The sequence below is a fragment of the Drosophila arizonae genome, chromosome 3, assembly GCF_054131065.1.
Source record: "Drosophila arizonae isolate 15081-1271.41 chromosome 3, UAZ_ARI_1.0, whole genome shotgun sequence".
Lineage (NCBI taxonomy): Eukaryota > Metazoa > Arthropoda > Insecta > Diptera > Drosophilidae > Drosophila > Drosophila arizonae.
In genome coordinates this window covers 9,073,053-9,095,186 of record NC_142923.1, presented here as the reverse complement: position 1 = coordinate 9,095,186, position 22,134 = coordinate 9,073,053, and the positions used below count along the sequence as shown (strand labels likewise).

Sequence of the window (22,134 nt, the reverse complement as noted above, 5' to 3'; positions counted from 1 at the left end):
TTTTAAAATTTAAATTCAACTTGTGTTTTTTTTTTTACATATTTAGCATTTTAATAAAGATTTTATTAATTTCGTATTGACTAAAATTCTGATTTTATTATACATTTATATATTTTTTTGAGCTTCTTGGAAAATCTTAAAGACAGAAACTGCTTATTTTGTAATTATTGAAAATTAATTTTTAAAATATAATATATTGTTATTCAATACATATTGTTTATTGTTTTCAATACATTTTTTTTTAAGTCTGACTATTTTCCTTGTGAGAGCAGCCTGAATTTTATATACCGAACTTGGTTGTATTTAATTTAATTTATTTTTTTTTATCTATCTTGAAAGTTATAAAAAAATTCAAATAATTAGCTAACAATTTATTCAATCATATTTTTACAATAACCCTGTTTTGTATAAAAAATGAATTTATATTTAATGTTTGCTGGCTCGAAATTTATATAAAATTTTTGTTTAACATTTTGTTTTTATTTCTTAAAAATATTTAATATTTTTTTATTATTAGTTTTGTCATATATTTTGGTCATAAATCAAGCTATTTTATTCAAGTTTCAGCACAATTTTCTATGAATGTTTCAAATTGTCGATAGTGGAATGACTCAAAATACAAATTGTTTCGTGTTAAATACTTTGGCGCTTACTGCATTTCAAGTAAGTTTTTATTATTATTTTTTATTTATATTAGAATATTATTAGTTGCTTTTATATATTATAGGTCATACAAATTTGTTGCAAAAATCATATCTAAGATAATTTCTCAAATCATTTAGGGAAATTTCCATAAATCTCGAAACACGTCTCAGTTGCATGGCATAAACGAGCTGCTAAATTTGAGTGTTTGCCACATGTTGCTGCAACATGCTTAGCGCTGCACAGCTTTGAGTGATTACAGTATTTTGTTTTCTTTTTGCTTCCGTTTTGTTTTCTTGTTTTGTTTTTGGGTTATTTACAAACATGTTCGATCATTGCACATACATTTCGCATAGTAGTTTTCATTGTTTCTAGGGGCTCTCGGCGCGCAGCGAGGGCGAGGGGGAGCTGCCCGGCTGGCCGTGCTGCGGCACCTGATACGGACTGAAGCGTTGGGGATAGTGGCCCAGCTGCGTCTTGATGCGCAAATCCGGCGATGCTGAGCCGCATGATGATGTGGGCGTGGCGGGCGCTGGCGGTGCATTGGCAGTCGCTGCCGGCGGCGGTGGTGGGGGCGTACGGCTAGCGCCAGCCGCTGCCGCCGCTGCAGCGGCGAAGGCAGCCTGCTGATTGGCGCTGGCCAGAAAGCCGGCCGTTAGCTGCGGCCACTGCTGCTGCCACATGCCCAGCTGAAAGGCGCCCAGCGAGGCGCTCGGATGGGGCGGCGGCGGTGCTGGCGGTGCGGCGCGCTGATACAAATGGGGCAGCAACATTTCCGTATACGGCGAACGGCCGAACATTTGCAAATGCTGGCGCGCCTTCTCCAGCAGCGCCAGCGATGCGGCATCCGCCTCTTGGGGCGTCAGTTGGGCCATCAGCGGATCCGGAAAGAAGCGCAGCGGTGCGGCGCGCATGTGCTGATCGAAAAAGAACGAATCCATGGGATCTCTGCAAAGAACAAAGCCAACAGAATACACATGAATAAGAGAGAGAGAGAGAGAGAGGGAGAGAGAGACAGGGAGAGTAGGGGTTAAGCTAAACTTGTTGCAACACGGAGGCAAACGCCAAGCCAGCAATAACATAATTACGTTGAAAGTAACTGCCAATTGCCGACACTAAACAACGTCAGCAACAACAACAACAACAGCAAAAACAACAACAACAACATTCACTCATTATTTTCGTGTTTTCATTTCATGTACGAATCGGCTTCAAAGTTAAATGCGCCGATCTGTAATTTACGCCACTTAAGACGCCGCCGAGCCGGCTAAAAACATTGAATGTTGTTGTTGTTGTTGTTGCTGCTGCTGCTGCTGCCGTTGTCCATGCTGCTGGCTGCCTGCGTTTGCTGTCTTAATAGTACACGTAGCCGCCGCCTTGCAACACTTTTGAAGCTGCTGTCCGAAAAGAATGGGAAACGAAACAAAAAATACTTCCTAAAAGGCAGCTACCCTTTCCCCCGCTCAGGGCAGCGAATGCTGTTCGATTGTCCTGTGCAACCTGTGCGCAACATGCAACATGCAACGTGCAACATGCAACGTGCAACATGTTGCCAAGGCACAGCAGAGTTGCAACTGGGGAAGCCAAGTTTGAGCTCTGTTAATTAGCTGAAGCATATGAATTGAAATATGCATAAAAAGGCAATTGAATTGAACTGCGAAATCGAGACATTGGAGTGAAATGTTTGAGTGATTCAGGAGTTAGTGAAAGACGCTAAAGTAACTGGATCAACCTTGCCTTTAGTTAGAGTAGCTAGAGTAGTATATTCTGTATAGAGTCAACGACGATCTTGAATAAAATACTCAAGCTAAAAACTGACTTACGATATATATATATATATATCTATATATGTATAAATCTCTATATATCGATATATATATGTATATATGTACGTACCCACATATCTACATATACATATATCTATATAAAACATTCCTATCTCTCTCAGCTGTCGGCAGATCTTCTAAAGAACTCCCCGTTGCTCCAGTTTAAACATTTACTAATTGAAAAAGATTTTCTTTACTTGAGCTCTACGAGTGTTTCTTTGATTTGCCACTGGCTTTCACACATTTTCGCTAATCAGCGGCTTAGGCTTGAGCTACTGTGCGCTGGCTCAGTGAAAACCCTCGCCAAGGCGCATCAGCGCATCAGCAGAGGTTCATCGTAAATGAGGTCGTAAATCAGCAAGCAAGTCGCCATAAAAGTGCTCGGGGTCAACTATTGAACTATTTCAAGACCCACTACTGAGACGCCCCCGCTGCCTGTAGTTCTATTTATTAATAAAAAAGAAGAGAAGAAGAAGATGATGATGAAAACAACTCACCTATCAAAATCAGTCAGACGCGACGAATCGCGAAATCCTTTTGCGAACGGATTCGAGTCGATTTTCAATTTCGTAATCAATTGATTCTGATAGGCCGTCACGGCCGTGAATACCGTCTCCGGGAACACGAAGGTTTTATGATCCATATCCTGCAGCTCCTTGGGATTGCCGGGTATGCTCTGGCCATGGCTCAGCCGCACCAAGTGTATCCGCGGCTGATATCGATGCATTGAATTCAGCACGACCTGCAAGCAAGCGAACAACAAAAGCGGGAATTTTTTAGAGTTATTTTTGTCTCTCTCTCTCTCTCTCTCTTTCTCTTGTTGGCCTTATAAAAAATGTACAACAATAAAAAAAGTAGTCCGCGTTTGTTTTGACGCTTTTCCGGGGCAGCATCCTTTATGGCGGCGATAAAAACGGTGGCTGGCTCGTAAACAGAGCGTCCACACTTTCCATGTTATATGGCCGGGCATGATATAGGGCCAGAGAGTACTGCTATATACACACAGACACACACGTGTATATATGTATATGTGTGTGTATATAGGAGCCATGCATGCAGGGGAAGTTAGTTGGCTTTTGCATTTGCCACCAAATTGCCAACAATTTTCATTCATTTTTTGGAATTTACATATGCCAGCAGTAAGACAGACAGTAAGACCCTCTATTTGTCTCACTCTCTCTCTCTCTCTTTTAGTGCAGCTCTGACAATGGCAGACCAGTCGCTGCGGCTTTTTATATCCTTTTGTCTTCTAGCTAAATTATTCATAAATGTTTTGCGCCAGGATGCTTAAGGAAGTGCTGCTTGATAATATCTTGTGAATCTCGCGTGAATTTTCGCAGCTTTCCCTTTGCCTTGCACACGCTGAATATACTATCAGTGCTCACTGTAGTGTGACTCATGTGCGAGTTAAAAAAAGAAACATTATTTGCCTTGCAAATATTTACTATATTTGATATTGGTTTCAATTAGTGGCGAGTTTATTTAGGGATTCAATGGGAAGGTAGGCTATAGGATAATTTCTTAAAGTGCAGTTTTCATGATCATAATAATGCACTCAGATATTTAATCATTCACTACATCATGGGGTCCGTTAACTTCGTTTGTAATCATTTGTAATCACTTCATTTCAATCACTCTCACATGTATGTATATATGTATGCTATTCTGTATATATTCTTCACCTCGCTCACTTGCTCACCGTTTGTAAACTGTCTTTCTCTCTTTCTCTCTCTCTCTCTCTCTCTCTCTCTCTCTCTCTCTCTCTTGCTTACTATGTGTTAACTATCTTTCTCTCTCTTTCTCCCGCTCTCAACGTGCAAATTGTCTTTCTCTTCCTCTCCCTCTCCTGCTCTCTCTCTAGCTCTCTCTCTTTCACTCTATCCGTGACTTCCTCTCTCCCTCACACCCTCTCTCTCTCTTTCTCTCTACACACACTCTTGCTTCTCCTCTCTTGTCTCTCCCATTGCTAGAAGTTCACTTTCTATCCCATGCATTAAAGCCTTATAGCTCTTCGATTTGTGTTTTTTTCCGTCGCTTTGCTTCGTGTCGACGTGCGCTCTCCCAGCTGTCGCCGCAGTTAACCTTTGACCCAGCACACACACACACTTAAACACACAACATCGCTGCTGAAACTCACCTGTCCGCTTTTATCCATTTCGTTATTTGTCAGCTTCACCTTCTCGAAGGAGACGACCTGTTTGCGCAATGCCTCCGGGCTGATGGGGCTATCGGGATGGGCATAAATGCGTGCCGGCGGCGGTGGATCCGCCTTGCCGGCCACCAGCCAGGAGCTGCGATGATATGCATAGCGATAGCGTCTCGAGTCCAACGGCACAATGTCCAGCAGTACGGCATAGCGGTCCGGCGGTTGGATTTGCCGTAACGGACCCGAGAACGAGACACGCACAGTGGGGAACATGCGCCTGAAAGTAGACCAAAACACAAAGTGCCTTGAGGATAATGTAGGAAATTCAATACGCAAAAGAAAGAGAGGCAAGATATGCCAGCAACTAGAAAATAGAGAAAAACCTTAGCTTTTTTATTGCCATTCATTGTGTGGCACTAGAGCTGGGGGGGTTGGATTTGTTTCTGGGCGTTGTGTGTATGTAAATAAGACGCATATTTAATTTTATGACTTTTAGCACGTTTTTGACACATTTCCGCGACGAAGCAGACCTCATCAGAGTGCCCCAACTTCCAGAGGCCAAACAAACCACAAAAACAAAAACTCAACTCAGGCTGCGGCCAGGCAAAGTGTAAATGACGCTAATGACCCAGCCCAGTTCTTTTGTCATTTGTCTTTTAGGTTTCTCTTTATGTGACTGCCTGCAAAGGTGTGCGACAGAGTGTGTGTGTAAGTGAGTGTGTGTGTGTGTGTGTGTGTGTGTGTTAAGTTGAGTTGTAAACAAATGTTGCAACATTTGTCATATTAAACCAACTAATTAACAATACAGCAAATAGAGTTTTTGATAAGATATGAGTTGGATATGGACATGAAATGATAGTGGAAATATTTTATAGGCATTGCATATGCATTAAATGAAATTTAATGTAATGTGAAAATGAGGCGTTTGATAGTTTTAATAAGCAACTATCCTGATAGACTAATACTTGCTATTATTTCCTTATATATAAGTATATGAACATGTCATGTATCATCCAGTTATACTTCAGACCGCTTCAAGCGGTAAATTTAAAGTAAATTTATTACAATCTTAAAGCAGAGCATGTTTAGAGTGCGATAACACAAATGCTCTTACATCTTCCTCGTCGTTACATTTAATATATGTATAAATGTATTAATGCCTACTATAGTCATAATAATAAAATATATACAGTAAAATTCGACTATAATGACACTCAAGGGACAGTCGTTATAGCCGGAAGACGCTATAACCATATAGTTTTGCTCATAAGAGTACAGCCGCTATAGGAGTCGTCATAGCCGGATTCTAAAAAATTCTCAAATTTGTTTTAGATTGATTTATTATTATTATTTTAAATTTAAAATACTTAGTTAAAAACAATTTAATTGAACATGATGCTTCACGATTTGAAGCTTAAAGATTGAATTTTACAGATTTGCTTTAAATATATTATTGCAGAACTCTACAATATAAAAGTATTTTTATGAAATAGAGCGAGGAAACAGAAAATTATATAATAAATATGTATATGCCAACAAGTTTGTAGAAATCTAATAGAAATATAAGACCATGCGAAATACATTTTCAGCTCAGTTTTATTGAAGTTTGAGCAATAGACAAGTTATTTGTTGCTCGTTCCCATGTCAGGCTAGAATTTGTCTTTATAGTGCTTTAGCATATATTATATACCTATATTTTATACATGCATATAAATAGAATATATCTTTATAGTGCTTTAGCATATATTATATACCTATATATTATACATGCATATACACATATTTATCTATTTTTGAAGAGAATGCAATAAATCAGAGTCGAGCCCGTTCATCAGCTGTCGCATGCCAAAGAAAATCGTGCCGCAGACACAGGTTTATAGTGGAATAAAAACAAGATATATATGCATATATATAATTGATAATAATTTCAGTTATAATGTCAAAAAAACATAAATCGGAGGCGACTGCAGGCAGCGAGTGCTATGACATGTTGTATTGATAGAGAGCGGCGTGGGCGTGGCTGGTGGCGAGGGCGTATGTGTGCGTGTTGGCCGCCATGTTGTGGCAGACTAACGAGTGCGTGTGTGTGTGTGTGTGATGGTAATAACTGTCATTGCGACGGCAGTTGCAAGTCGACAGTCGTCAGTCGTCAGACGTCAGTCGGCATGTTGCATGCCACAATTAGCACCATTGTAGCGGATTGCTTATCGCTGCGATGCCATCAGCTGAGGCGATGCACTCGAGCCTGACGCGTTGGCAAATCTATCCAAGAGGAAGCAGAGAAATCAACAGCGCCAGCTAAGAAAACTTTCAAACACTTTTGATAGCTTGCTAATGTGTCCATAAATGTGTGAAAATGCCAAACGCAAAACGGGGAGCCAGCCGCACGCCCAGTTAACTGCCACGCCCAGCACGAACGCCGCAACCGCCCGCCTTTTGAACGCGCTGCGCCAGCGGAAATGTCGTAAATCATATTCCCAGCATTTACATACATTTTTATGAGCCAAACTCAGCGGCGAGTTGCCTGCAGGCCCTGCCCTGCCCAGTTCTGAGTGGGCGTGGCACACACACAGCGAGACAGAAAGAGAGAGAGAGAGAGAGAGAGAGACTTTTAGCTTTCTGCTCTGCATTATTATTTCGCTGCGTCTAAGTGTGGATTTTATGTATTTGTTTATGGGAAAATTAGGGAAATGGCTTTCGCTCATTTCCCAGTCGGAGTTTTTTGGCTTTAGGTGCCAAAGGTTACAATTATGAAGTTTACACACCATTTGCCATAGAGGGTTGCTCCAGCAATACTCCCGAATTCACTCTGGACTTTCAATTAGCTTGACCACAATTTCACACACACACACACATACTCTGTCTCTCTCTTTCTCTTTCTCCCTCTCACCGTTTCAGTTTGTTCCAATTAGTTGCCTCTTCTTTATATGTGGCGCATTTTATCCGTACTTCCGCCCCGGGGGGGCTATACGCATACATTATCAACACCTTAGTTCCAGCAAATTAAGCCGCCAGCTTTGAGTTAATAAATGCAACTAAATGCTAATTCTTGCTGCCCTCCTGCCCTCCTTTCTTTCATCGAGCAACCCCCAAGTTCAGTCCTAGACTAAGCAAAACTGAGCGATCTTATCGTCGCTTGTAAAAATATATGAAGCGCAGCTTAAACAGAAATGTCTGCCTCCCTCACTCACACTCTCATTTTAAGTCTAGCTCTTTCTTGTTTTATTATTTAATTAATTCATAATTTAATAGCTAAAAATACTAAGCAAAAGTCTGAAAATTCTGAACAAAAGAGACGACTACACAGGAAAAAATTTCGTTATTAAATTTAAGCAAAAACTAAACAATTAAAAATTAAAAAAAAAAAGTAAGAAGCTATTTTCGGTCTTGATTGATCTCGTCTTTATTGTCTTTATTGATCTCGATAATTATTTATCGATTTCGATAACCATTTATCGATATCTATGAAAAATGTGGAAGTATCATCCATATTTGCTTGAAACTTGACTTAATCAGCTGCCTGACAAAAGCTGAATTCTACGACACTCCTCGATAACCACTTATCGATTTCGATAACTACTTATCGATTTCGATAACTACTTATCGATTTCGATAACTATTTATCGATTTCGATAACTATTTATCGATTTCGATAACTATTTATCGTTTTCGATAACTATTTATTGATTTCGATCAATTTTTACTGGCATATATGAAGCATGTGGAAATATTGATCATATATGTTTGAAATTCTATTTAAGGCAGCTGCATGACAAAAGCTGAATACTACGACACTCATTGATAATTTATCGATTTCGATAACTATTTATCGGTTTCGATAACTAAGTATCGATTTCGATAACTATTTATCGGTTTCGATACATATTTACTGGCATATATGAAGCATGTGGAAATATTGATCATATATGTTTGAAATTCTATTTAAGGCAGCTGCATGACAAAAGCTGAATGCTACGACACTCATTGATAATTTATCTATTTCGATAACTATTTATCGATTTCGATAACTATTTATCGATTTCGATAACTAATTATTGATTTCGATAACTATTTACTGGCATATACGAAGCATGTGGAAATATTGATCATATTTGTTTGAAATTCTATTTAAGGCAGCTGCATGACAAAAGCTGATTGCTACGACACTCATTGATAATTTATCGATTTCGATAACTATTTATCGATTTCGATAACTATTTATCGATTTCGATAACTATTTATCGATTTCGATAAATTTTTACTGGCATATATGAAGCATGTGGAAATATTGATCATATTTGTTTGAAATTCTATTTAAGGCAGCTGCATGACAAAAGCTGAATGCTACGACACTCATTGATAATTTATCTATTTCGATAACTATTTATCGATTTCGATAACTATTTATCGATTTCGATAAATTTTTACTGGCATATATGAAGCATGTGGAAATATTGATCATATTTGTTTGAAATTCTATTTAAGGCAGCTGCATGACAAAAGCTGATTGCTACGACACTCATTGATAATTTATCGATTTCGATAACTATTTATCGATTTCGATAACTATTTATCGATTTCGATAACTATTTATCGATTTCGATAACTATTTATCGATTTCGATAACTATTTATCGATTTCGATAACTAATTATCGATTACGATAACTATTTATCGATTTCGATAAATTTTTACTGGCATATATGAAGCATGTGGAAATATTGATCATATTTGTTTGAAATTCTATTTAAGGCAGCTGCATGACAAAAGCTGAATGCTACGACACTCATTGATAATTTATCTATTTCGATAACTATTTATCGGTTTCGATAACTATTTATCGGTTTCGATAACTATTTATCGGTTTCGATAACTATTTATCGGTTTCGATAACTATTTATCGGTTTCGATAACTATTTATCGGTTTCGATAACTATTTATCGGTTTCGATAACTAAGTATCGATTTCGATATTTATATATCGACATCCATGAAACATGTGGAATTTTGATCATATTTGTTTGAAACGTGAGGCACGGCAGCAGCATGACAAAAGCTGAATGCTACAACACTCCTTGATAATAATTTATCTATGTCGATATCTATTTAGCAATTTTGATAACTATTTATCAAATTCGATAACTATCTATCGACATCTATGAAACATGTGGAAATGTTGATCATATTTGCTTGAAACTTGAGTTAAGGCAGCTGCGTGACAAAAGCTGAATGATACGACACTCCATGGAAGGTGCATTAATGAAACTTGTGGAAATTTAATTATACTTTGCTCGTTAAGAAAAAAAAGGATGCCTCCAAAACTATGGGCCAACTCTTCTAGTGAATGTGGCAAAAACTAGAGTGAAGGCAGCTGCATGACAAAAGCTGAATGCTACGAGACTCTATGTAAGGTACATCAATGTCAAAGACTGAATACTATGATGCTTGTGGAAAAATTTATCCTCATTGCTCACGAAATAGAAAACATTATCATATGATTCACAGATATATACATATATGATCCTTATTTATGTCTTCTAGCGAATTTATGGCAGAAACAAATGCGTTGAGACTGCATGACAGAAGCTGAATGATATGACACTCGATGGATGAAACTTGTGGAATTATTAAGAATTATTAAGAAACTGTGCTCAACTCTTCTAATGAATGTTATAAAAATAAAACGTAAAAGTTGAAATAGAGCAGCTGCATGATTAAAGCTGAATGCTATTAGACTCGATACGCGGACATTTGAAAAAAAAAATATTGAACTAGCTCTTATATCTTCTGAGATCGACGCTTTCAAACGTATGGACAGACGGACGGACGGGCGGACGGACAGACAGACGGCTGGATAGGGCTAAATCGACTCAGCTCGTCGCCCTGATCAAGAATATATATACTTCAGGGGTCTGCCACGCCACCTTTTGTCTGTTACAAACATTTCAACAAAACCATTATTCCCTAATTCTCATTTTTAATGGGCTCTGGGTATAAAAGTAATATTAAATACATATATTACAACATACATCTATTCAAAACTAAGATTCGGAAATCTGAAAGAGTAAAATAAATAATTAAATGAATTTTTAGGTTTGATTTTTCTTGTCAGCAAAATTAAAATTCAAAGTTTCTTAGATTTAAAAGCTAAACAACTTAAAAATCTACAGTTAACAAATAATAATAATAATTTAGACTTTCATTTATGTATTTTTTGTTGAAGCAAAGCAAAGCAAAAAAAATGTTCATAAATTGAAATACATAAAATTTATACTATATAGTTATAATTTTCTTAAACAGCCGTATGTATTCCTAATTTATTTCAGTGTACCCACTAGGCTATTTGGGGTCCGCTATTAACTGCCTCTTAAAAATGCCCACAGATCCTGCACCTTTCTGTTGGGTCTTAACTTGTTTCATTGCTGTTGTTGTTGTTGTTGCTGTTGTCCTTTGGGCCGAATGATAAATGTTCGCTCACTTCGTACAGCTGCTCGCGGCAGACAATCAAATGTTAATGAAGTTGTACGTAAAATTTGTTCGAAATAAATTAATATGCGAGCGGTATCAAGTTGACCCAGAGTCGCGCTTTGTTTATTGAGTTCGGTCTTAAAGCATGCAAATCGCAATTGATACGCACCTTGGCAGGGGCTACTGTCCGCTCGATTAGAACTGTGCGGAACCGACTCTGTATGGCAGCAATTGCCTAACAAGCGTGAAGAGTTGTCGCTAAAATATTGACAAACATTTGCCGTTGACTACCAGCTGAGCTACCTCTCTCCCTCTACCTCTGCCTCACACCCTCTCTCTCTCTCTCTCTCTCTCTCTCTCTCTCTCTCTCTCTCTCTCTATGTATGTGTAGCTCTCAGTTGCCGCCCGCTGACTTGGCTGGGACAATTAGGCCGCCTGCTTGCTTGCCTTTCTCTACCATTGCAACCGCCAATTGCTGTTGGTTTCTGTTAACCGCTGACAGTGCGTGACAAAATCTACAAAAACCACGTGACATTTTATCTCAATGACCGCAACAACAGCTCTCAAAAGGCAGACAACTCGGTCAACAGGTAAAACTCTCGACCCGGCTCGATCCTTTTTGGCCCAGTACGCAATGCATCATAAATCATTTTCGATTTGCTCTTCGGGTTGAGATGCTGAGTTTCTTTTAGCTTCTCTTTATTTAGATTTATTTATGTGGCAACCTCTCTCTCTCTGGAGGGATCTGGGGATCTAGTATATATAGATATAGTATATACAGTCGAGTCTCGGTAATTCGTACCGCTAAACGAAAATCGGGATAAATCTAAAAATTCTTTTTCAGTTGCTGTGTAAATCGAAAAAAAGAAAACTGATCCGCTTGCCATTTGGAATTATCAGGATTCTACTGTATATAACGGAATTACTTTAAGTGGACCAACATCTATCATCTATCATCATCTATAATTCCGTTACTCAACTACCAACTCTACTTCAACCTTGCTAATTGTCTGTGTTTTAAGCCTCATGTAAAACAAGTCTATCTAGATATACAAGTCTCTTCTATATATATTATAAATATGGTAATAAGCGAACAGCTGCTGAAACGCGGCGCAACTCAGCTTTTAAGGACGAATGTATTAGGTATATATTTAAGCAATTTAAAAGATATCACTCAAAGGAACACAGCCCGCAATTGTGAATGGCAATTCGCAGCAGTTGCTGGTGTTGCTGGCAGCCAAACGATGTGCTGACATAGATCTATATCAGGGGTAAAAAAAATGTAAAAAAAAGGAGTAATAATACTTTTGGGGGCGTTGCCCGGCCCGCACAAATGTAAATAAACAAGCGGCATGGAGGTGCTTTGCGCTAATTACAGGGCGCACGGCTCGGCGACAGAGGCAGTTGGAGTCCTAGTCAGAGTCGAAATGAATACCAAAAACAAAAACAAAACGGGATTCGTAAGGACAAAGGACATGCAAATGTGTTGTTAGCGCGACAATCGGCAGCTATTACATTGCAATTTATACTTTGTGGCGCTATCAGGACCTCTGCGGATGAATCGAAAGCCAGCGAAAGGAGTAAATTTGTTAATGTGTCGCAAATGCGCTTAGCGGGAGGGGAGGGGGGCGTGCCAGGAGGCGGAAATATACAGGTATCCCATATTGAAAGGGGAAAAGGAAAAAAAACTAAAGCCAAAAGCCAAGCAAACAAAAGTTGCCAAGCACAACTCACACACACATACACACACGTTAGAGGAGGCGGAAGAAGAGGCAGCAGAGGTTAGCACATTCAGTTCCTAACTACCAGCTAGCGACTAATGCGCCTTTCGCATGTCATCAGCCAGAGCTTTGAGCACTGAAAACTGAGACTCAAAGCAACAGCAGCAGCGACAAAGGCTCGAATTTATGTTTCATGCATGATATACCCTACTAAGCATAATATAAGTGCTAAGGGGTATATATGCATGGCAGGTGAAAATGGAACACAGAAATTCTTGTAATAACTCATTAAAATACTTTTATACAGGCAAGTGAATGTTGCTTTATAGAAAACGTATTCCCGCACTTGAATAAAATTAGAAATTGTATTTAGATAGTATTAAACTATATATATTAAAAAAATATATATATATATATAAAAATAAAAATAAAAATATGAAAACATAATAAAATTTTTTATTTATTTTACTTTTTATTATTATTATTATTATTTTTTTAAATAGATTTCGATTTTATTCCGATCTGTCGCGCTTTACTTATTATAACATTTTACAGAATTTATTTAAAAAAAAAAAAAAAAAAAAAAAAAAAAAAAAAAAATTAAAGCTCTAATAAGTCTAGTCAAAAATAAAATTTATTTATATCAATTTAACTATTTAATGATCATTTGCGAATCTTTTTCATTGAATCCTAACAAATATACTAAAAATTAAAAAAAAAAAAAAAAAAACTTTATCAATACATTTTCGACATTATTACAGGGTATTCTGTAGTCGCGCAATGGCCTACTTCTATTATGCACTCGCATTTGGCATTTCACATTTCGCATTTTACACGACATTCGCACGAAAATCGTCAAGCAATAATTTTGTATTTTTTTTTAGTTTTTTTTTTTCACTGAAGTCAACTTTGTTGAGTTGCGAATGAAAAGTCGTTTAAGCAAATGCTGAATGTGAGTGAGTGAAAGAGAGGACTGGGGAGAGTATACATATGTATGTATGTATGTGTATGTGTGTATTGACTACAAAACAGCTGACAAGAAACAGCCGCCAGTTCGGCTGCCCCTGCCTTTGTTTTTGTCTTCTTCTCTTTGGCTTTTCGGGGGAAGGGGCGTGGGCCTCGCGGCCTGTTGCTAATCGAAAATCGAAAATCGACGGCACATTATTTCGATGCCTTGTCAATCAAATTGAGGGGCACCCAACAGCCGAGCAGGAGGCATCGATGGGTGGTGGTGGTGCTGGTGGTGTCGGTGGTGCTGGCGGCGGCGGCATTCGTAATGAGAAACTAACCAAAAAGCTGCTGATATTTCGCAGTTAACTTGAGCGGGGCGTAAATGTAAATGGCGAATATGATTGTGAATGTGAATACCACCAGGCACGCCACGCCCCGCACCACCTACCCCGTTAACCAGCCCCACCGTCTGCGACAGACAGAGTGAAAGGCGTTTGTGGAGTTTATTGATTGTTCAAGTTTTCAAGTTTGAGTTCGCATTCAGGATGAGTTTTTTGTTTTTTGTTTTCGAGTTTGAGTTCGAGTGTCTGATTAGCGTCGATTGATGATGAGGCCCGAAATTGTTTTATGCCACTGGGCGACATGTGGCCCAGAGGCGACTAATCGGTGGACTGAGTTGGCTATCAAAGCTCAAATTATGAGCGATGGCAGATGAGAAATTCGCTAAAAGCCAAATATTTAACTGGAAATGTAAAGACAAGTAGCAGAGATATATGTAAATAAATATAGTAAGAAAGAGGTAAAAAGTGAGAAAGAGGGAGAGATAAAGTGAGAGATGTCTGAGAGAGATGATATAAAAAAGACAAGTAGGAGAGCCTGTATATATAGGAGGAGGAAGGCGAAATGTGGGTGAGACAAAGAAATAATGTCAGAGAGAGAAAGAGAGAGAGAGAGAGAGAGAACGAAATAGAGAGAGAGAGGGAGCAACTAATGGTATGAAATGAGGGTGATATAAAACGAAAGAGAAATGCAAATGCGAATTATGGAATGGAGTGGAAATATCAGTTCGATTTTCCACTTCATGAAATGTAAATTAAAATATTTCATTTAACTAAAATAATTATGTTTATACTCAAGCTAGCACAGTTTCTGCATCTATTCTTTGTCCTCTTTATAATTCACTTGTTGGATGCCAACTTAATTACTAGCAGCAATTTCTATGGAGCACATCTTAACTTGGCCAATTCACGCGCCTCGGGCAGCTGCTGTCAAGTGCCTCGACTTGACTTGCCTGAGACTTCCACGCAGAGAAACAAAGCACAAGAAGAAGAAGAAAAAGGAAGCTTCTCACTCACCTGCCCGTTTTGGTGATGATCATTTCGGTGCCGAGCTCGTGAAACTTATCCCAGAGCTCTTTAGTCTCCAGATGGCATTGCACGGGCAAGAGATCGTCGCAATTGCAGGAGCCCAAGATTTTGGGCGTTGGCAGCTGTTGGCGAGAGTGAGAGAGAGAGAGAGAGATAGGGAGAGCAAGTTTAGTTGTTGCGTCTAGTTTTAGCGTTTAGATTTCTCTCTTTTTTTTTTTGGTGCTAACTTTGTGGCGTGGCGTTACCTGCGCAGGCTCCTCGGGGGACAGGCGCTCGTCCTCGCTGGGGCTGTGCGCTGCGCGGGCGGGTGGCGGTGAGGGCGTGGCAGTGGTGGCAGCTGCAGCCGTTGGTGTGGATGTGGCACGCCCTCGATGGCTGCTTGATTTGCTGTGATTGTTGTTGTTGTTGTGCTGCTGTTGTTGTTGTTGCTGTCGCTGCTTGTTGGCTGTTGCATGAGCCTGTTGGCGCTGCTGCTGCTGTTGTTGTTGTTGTTGCTGTTGCTGCTGTTGTGCAACACGCAATGCATGACGCGCATGCTGCTGCGCCGCTGCTGCTGCGGCTGCTGCTGTCGCTGCCGTCGCTGCCGCGGCCGCTGCTGCTGCTGCCGCCGTTGGCGTTTCGCTGTCGCTGCAGTCAACCACATCAACGTCAACATCATCGTCCGCATCCTGCGTCGAATAGCGCTCCACAGATAATGGACCTAAAAGAGCAACAGAGAGAGAGAGAGGGAGAGCGTGTGTGAGTTTAAAGAGAGATGTCTAGGCGGCAACAACATGTTGCATGCAACATGCAGATTTTTTTGCGCAGATATGAGACACACAAATTCAATTATTTACTCGGCGATTTCATATGTTAATTTGCTTGTTGTTGCTGCTGTTGTTGTTGTTGCTTTAATCAAATGCACTGAGCGAGGGCTGGCCGAAGGGGCTCAACAGCTGCCAATTACGGCATCTAAATAGTTTTGTGCATGCATACAAATCGATAAATATCTCTGAATGCATATAGATACATGTGTGTGTGTGTGTGTGTGTGTGTGTGTGTGTGTGTGTGTGCGTGTGTGTGTGTGTGTGTGTGCATGCTCATATCATGACATGCAGCGCACCCTAGCCACGCCCCCTTTACAGCTGCTGCCCACCCCACACCACCCCACCCCACTTTGGCATTCAAATAGGCTTTGATTATTTTATTGCCGCGCACATTTGCCGCAATTATCAAGTCATCAACGTTGCACTGTCATCAATATGCAATTTGTGGCATAAACAACAGCAGCAGCAACAACAACAATAAAAAATACAGACAATAATATCATTGGCAACTGTGCAACATGGCTGTGGGTGTCAATAGCTCGGCTAATGGAGCCACGAGTCTTGGCCAACTCGATGCGTTAATTAGCATTAAGTAATGCATATTTATTTCTGCTAATTATTTATATTGATGGAAAACATTAATTCCACGAAAATCATAATTATAATTATAAAAAATACTAATTAAAAAATAATAAAATATATGTATATAAATATTACATAATAATAATGACATAATATTAATAATATTTAAATAATAAGATATAATGTATATCCTTTGTTTGATTGATTATCTAAAGCGGAAAATATGATTTATAATTAATATATAGAAATATTACTCAAATATATTTTTATTGTCTCACAAAGCTATTTATATTAAAAATAAAATTAATAAAAAATTAAAATGTGCTTTTGTAAAAAATGGAAGCAAGTAAAATATAGTTAATTTAAGAATATGGTGTACAAAATAACATAAAGACATTATATAAAAATAAATATAAATAAAAACATACAGAAATATTGCAAATATATTGAAACTAACTTAACTATATAAAACAAATCATGTTGAAATTAATCTATTATATTTGTAAATCACTATATGAATATATGTAGAATATATCGCCAAAAATTTTAAAGATTTTTTAGCTTTCAGTTTATGCAATAGACACGCCAAAATATTCCATTCAAATAAAATATATCAGCAATATCTGCTGTCTCTCTCTCACTCTCATTAACTGCTATTTAAATCTTAATCTTTTATCTACCTTTAATTAAAGTTTTCTTATGCAAAGTAGAGCTACAAATATATCCCTTTAAATGAAAATAGTTTGTTATTTATTTTTCAAATTGCTCAATTTAAATGGAAATCAATTTCTAGCTATAAAAAATCATATTTTTATATCAATTCAAACACAAAACCAGCTTGAAGTCATATTTTTTATGAACTGAATTAATTCGATGATGTCTAACGGCATTTAGCGCATGCCAAATCGTATTCAATGTTAAGATTCGATTTTTATTTCTAAATCGAAAAAATCTTTAAATTCTGCACAAAGATATTTGTGATAACTCTTTCTTCTTCTTCTTCTTTGATTGAATTAATAAATACATTTTTATGCAGCTGCTGACTTGAAAAAATAAATAAAAAAAACCTATCGTAAAAACGTCTTTATAAATAAGCCCCGCGAGGCTCATAAATGCAAACAACAAATTTTTTGGAATTCTCAAAAGCGTTTTTAGCACCTTTGAAATTGTTGAAATGCTCATAAAAACTAAATAATTTATAAAGCTGATTAAAAGCATTAAAGAAAGAGCGAATGACAAAAGAGAAATATTTGTGTAGCTTTTAAAAATTTTAATTATTGCTTAAATATTACTGAATACCTAGGCTAGAAACTATTTTTATAGAATATGCGAATGAATAGCGTAATCTATATAAATATTGATCTATATTATTTATCTAGCTCTGTTATTTAGAAAGCTGAAAAAATAAAAATATTTAGTTGTATATGGATTATATAGAGACATATTGTTAAGAGCTTAATTGCATTCAATTATAACAGTTTATTTGCCTTTTATATTTCCCCTTTTAAGGACACAAAATTTATATCTAAAGCTAATCCCAACAATTTGTTTATAGTTGAGATTATAACAGATCACACAAAAAATATAAATAACTAAAATTTTATAAAATTAAATGAAATAATTTTTATTTATTTATTTATTTTGTATATACATTAGAAAATATGTATATTAAATTTGTCTATTTCGATTATAAAAACTATAAATATTAATTCTGCTAAAAGAATTTCTTCTGGATTTTTTTCAGATTCCTAATATTTTGTTGAAGTTCTTTGGCGGTTGTTTCATATATGACTATACCCAGCGGTAAGCTTTATATTAAAGACTTATTTTATAATAACAATAAATTCTTCTTCTTCTCTTTTCATCTCTTATGTATTTGAAAATAAATTTATTTATTTTATTTCTATATACTTTTATAATTTCAATCAATTCTATATAACAATCCCATTTTTCAGTTTTTTTTTTTTCTGAAATAGTTAACAGAAATTTCGATTTTGTTATGGTCTTGATTTTCTCAGTCAATATAAAAAATTTAATATGCTGGAAATATGTGATATATATGTATATATTGACTGCCTGAAATAAAATTTAGCTTCTCATTTGATGTGATTTGATTTGAACAGTTGGAGATAAGGATAATATAAGATATAAAAGATATCAAATATTTATATACTCTATATAATCAAGTAAAATATCCCTAGCTATCTATTCTTATATAATCTACTACTCATCTAGTCTACCTAATTTGATAATTATATTATTATATATATACTATATTATAAATATACTATAGCTTAGTTTTAGTATGTAATGTATAGAGCATCTATCCTATATCTCAACTCTATTTATCTACTTTATCTAAACATGCCCAAAGTTTTCTTCCCTAGACTCGCAATATTTATCTAGTTTGTGAATTTTCAATCTTCTAATAAGCATTTCCACTTAACTACAGAGAAATACTCGATATATATGTGTATAAAGATGCGCCTATAGTAGAATCGCTATATTCATGTTAGTCTCAATTACTTTAGCTACTCACTCAGACTCCTTTCCGATGGCTCGCGGCTGTTGGAGGGGGCGGGGTTTCCGCCTCTCGCCATAATCGCGGCAATTGAGAAATCCGTGGCAAAGGAAATATTATGCTGATGATGCTGATGATTATTCAGATGATGATGATGATGATGGCTGTTGTTGTTGCTGATGTTGCTGATGTTGCTATTGCCATTGGCAATTGTTGCTGCGGCGGCAGCTGCTGCTGCAGCAGTTGCCGCAATTTGTTGCTGCAACTTGACTTTAAAACTTTGCGGCGCTGTTGGCGACGGCGACGTCGGCTGCGGCTTGGCATTCGCCGGCTGATTGCTAAGCAGCATAATATTTCTATTGTAATTCTTCAATATAATCAACAAAATTATTTCAATCAATTTTACAATTCAATTTGTTAACAATTCTCAATCAACACATTTCACATGAAGCATTTTGAGTGTGTCAAGTTTTATTATTTTTTTTTTTTATTTTTATTATACGCGCGCGTTTTTGTATTTTTGATTTGTTTTGTATTTGAAATATTTTATTGTATTTCGTTTCTTTGGGTTTTTCGTGTTTTTGCGCTTTGCCGTGAAAACCGCTTTACAGTCGCACAGCTGACCATTGAATGAATTTGTGGCAACTGCGATTTGCTTTTTGCCATGTAAACGCATTCGCAACAAGCCGAAGTCGACTCTGGCTCCACCGCCCTGCCCTGCCCTGGTGCTGCTCTGGCCCCCTCCCCTAACTCGTGCACACAGCTGACGATCTCTTACGGCGAAAAGTTTTCAACACCACGTAACGCGCTTACGTGACGCGCGTTACGGCAAACAACTTAACGAACTAACGTGTGAGAGGCTGCGTCTAAGGCACTAGTTGTGTTGTTGTTGTTGTTGTTGTTGCAGTTGTTTGAGCTGTTGATGCTGCTGCTGCTGCTGCTGTTGTTATTGTTGCTTAGTTGTCCGGCTATGCGCGGCTAGCGCAAAATACCTGACAGCACTGAGGCGCCGCAATTTTACGCAGCTCGCGCAAAAGCGCCAAAAAGTTTTGTGGGAAAGCGCTCACGTAAGCTTCGCACGCAACGTAAAGCGGTTAACCGCAAGAGACAGACAGACGAGCAGCGCGGCAGCAGCAGCAGGAGCAGCAACACCAACAGCAGCAATCAGCGTTGTGCGTGCAAGCGAGACAGCAATATGCATAGACCACATGTGTGTGCGTGTGTAGCGCATTCCAATGCAGCGACGCGGCAGCGACGCGTCGCCTCACATAATTCATGCTCAGTTTTGAGTTTTCCAATAGGAACGCTAAATTCCCATACACTCAGCTGAGTGCGCACTGTCGCACAAGCGTGCAAGCGAGATGGCTGCTGGCGCTGCTGAGCGCATTCGAGTGAGCGCTTCGCTGTGTGGCTGGCTGTGCGCTTCGTGTTGTCTCGCTTTGGCGAGCGCAAACAAGTTCATAAATTCGTCATTTTGTTTTTTCGGGCTGTTGACAGTTGGTCTGCTTAGTATTTGTTGTTATTGTTGTTGTGCTGTGAGTGTTTGTGTGAGTGTGTTGGCAGGGGTGTGTTTTGTACATTTCGTCGGCTATTTACAAATATTTTTTCTGCTGTTCCGTGCATGAGTGATTTTTCGTGTGGCGTTCCATTGCCAAAGCGTGCGAGTTGTTTCACACGAAACTCACCACGTTTCATGTTCAATGTTTTGAGTGAGTTCCTTTCGTTGGTGTGCGCTTCAACTGAGTGAGTGACTCTGAGTAAATGAGCTGTTTATTATATGCGAGATTTTGAAGCAATTTGAAATGAGTGGGAATTAAATGGAATGCGTTTTGCTTAATAGAAATGTGAGAGATATTTTATTTAAAAATGCTAAAACTAAACATTTTATTATTTTATATTTTTAAATATATTATTTTTTATTAGCTCCGATTTTTTATATTACAAAAAGAAATGTGTCTCACATCGTTTATCTGAAAAAATGTCGCGCCCTTCGCATCGAATATCATAATTGAATATCTGAGCTACCCACAGCAACACACTCACACACACCCTGCATATGTAAATGTACTTTTTTTTTTAAATTTAAATGTTTGCTCAAAGGAAATAACAACAAAATACGACGAATGGCGTGTGAACGCAGCGGCAAATACACGCACGCACACACACACGCACACAAACACACACACAGACATTTGCATGCGTGTGTGCATGTGCTCATATGTATATTTTTCACAATTCGTCAGCTGCGTCTCTGCGGCTGCCGCCATACCCCAACCCATACCCAACCCATTCCATTTCGTTTCGTTTCACCCACCTCCTGTTGTCTGCTGCGTTTTCGTGGTTGCGACTAATGGCCACAGAAGGACTCGTTGTCAGTGGAGGGGGTAGAGCGGCTCCTTCCATTTTTTCTCTCTTATTTATTTGTTTTTGTTTATTTGCATTGCGATTGCTCGCGAGTCGGCGACAATTTTTCAATGATTTGTTTCCTCATTTGCATAGGCTAACATATTTTCTAGTCTTTCTCATTTTCCATTTTATTCCGCATACGTTGTTTTTAGCATTTGTCTGCTACTTTCATGGGGCAGCGAGGGGTTGATTTGAAAAATTGTCAAATAGTGTGTTTGAACTTCGTTTATTTTTGAACAATTTCATTTGTTTAAATGGTTAAATGGGTGTGATTTAATTAATTGGCATCAATTTTTAGCCAAACATGAGTCCGAGGAAAGCTTTTAGCTTTATAAGAAAAATTAAATTTTTGGCATAACATTTAATTCAATTTTTTGGTAGAGTTTAAATGTGCTCATATAAAAAAAAATCCATTAAAGAGATAAACAAAATCATAGATTTAGATTTATTTATCTAGTTCAAGAAACATATAATAATAATTGTTTATTATTTAAATTTGTATTTTTGAGGTTGTGAAATGATTGAAATTGACCTCTCAAAAAAAAAAAAAAAAAAAAAAAAAAAACCTTTAATAAATTCTATATTACTTAATACATTAAATATATTTTGGCATCATGACATCTTTCGCTGTTTACATCTACTTTTCTCATAAACTTTATTTTGTATTGATATCAAGCTCAGGCTGATCAAAATTCTTAAT

The 22,134-nt window shown here is 37.7% G+C and overlaps 1 protein-coding gene and 1 long non-coding RNA gene across 2 annotated transcripts in view; one reads left to right on the top strand and one right to left on the bottom strand.

Moving 5' to 3' along the window:
- Positions 1-558: 558 nt before the first annotated feature.
- The window catches only part of LOC149269641 (uncharacterized), an 89,743-nt gene continuing 68,167 nt past the window's right edge, over positions 559-22,134 (top strand). Inside the window, exons 1-2 of the long non-coding RNA XR_016269043.1 lie at positions 559-663; positions 18,252-18,310. This is a non-coding gene — a long non-coding RNA (uncharacterized LOC149269641). The remainder of the gene's footprint in view (positions 664-18,251; positions 18,311-22,134) is intronic.
- On the bottom strand, positions 657-20,112 carry H15 (T-box protein H15). The gene is made up of 6 exons (XM_018004778.2): positions 19,047-20,112; positions 15,365-15,819; positions 15,108-15,241; positions 4,606-4,891; positions 2,966-3,210; positions 657-1,590 (listed from the first exon to the last, which is right to left on the bottom strand). Exons 1-6 carry the CDS (start codon positions 19,375-19,377, stop codon positions 1,014-1,016), a joined length of 2,028 nt encoding a protein of 675 aa, XP_017860267.1. The 5' UTR covers positions 19,378-20,112; the 3' UTR covers positions 657-1,013.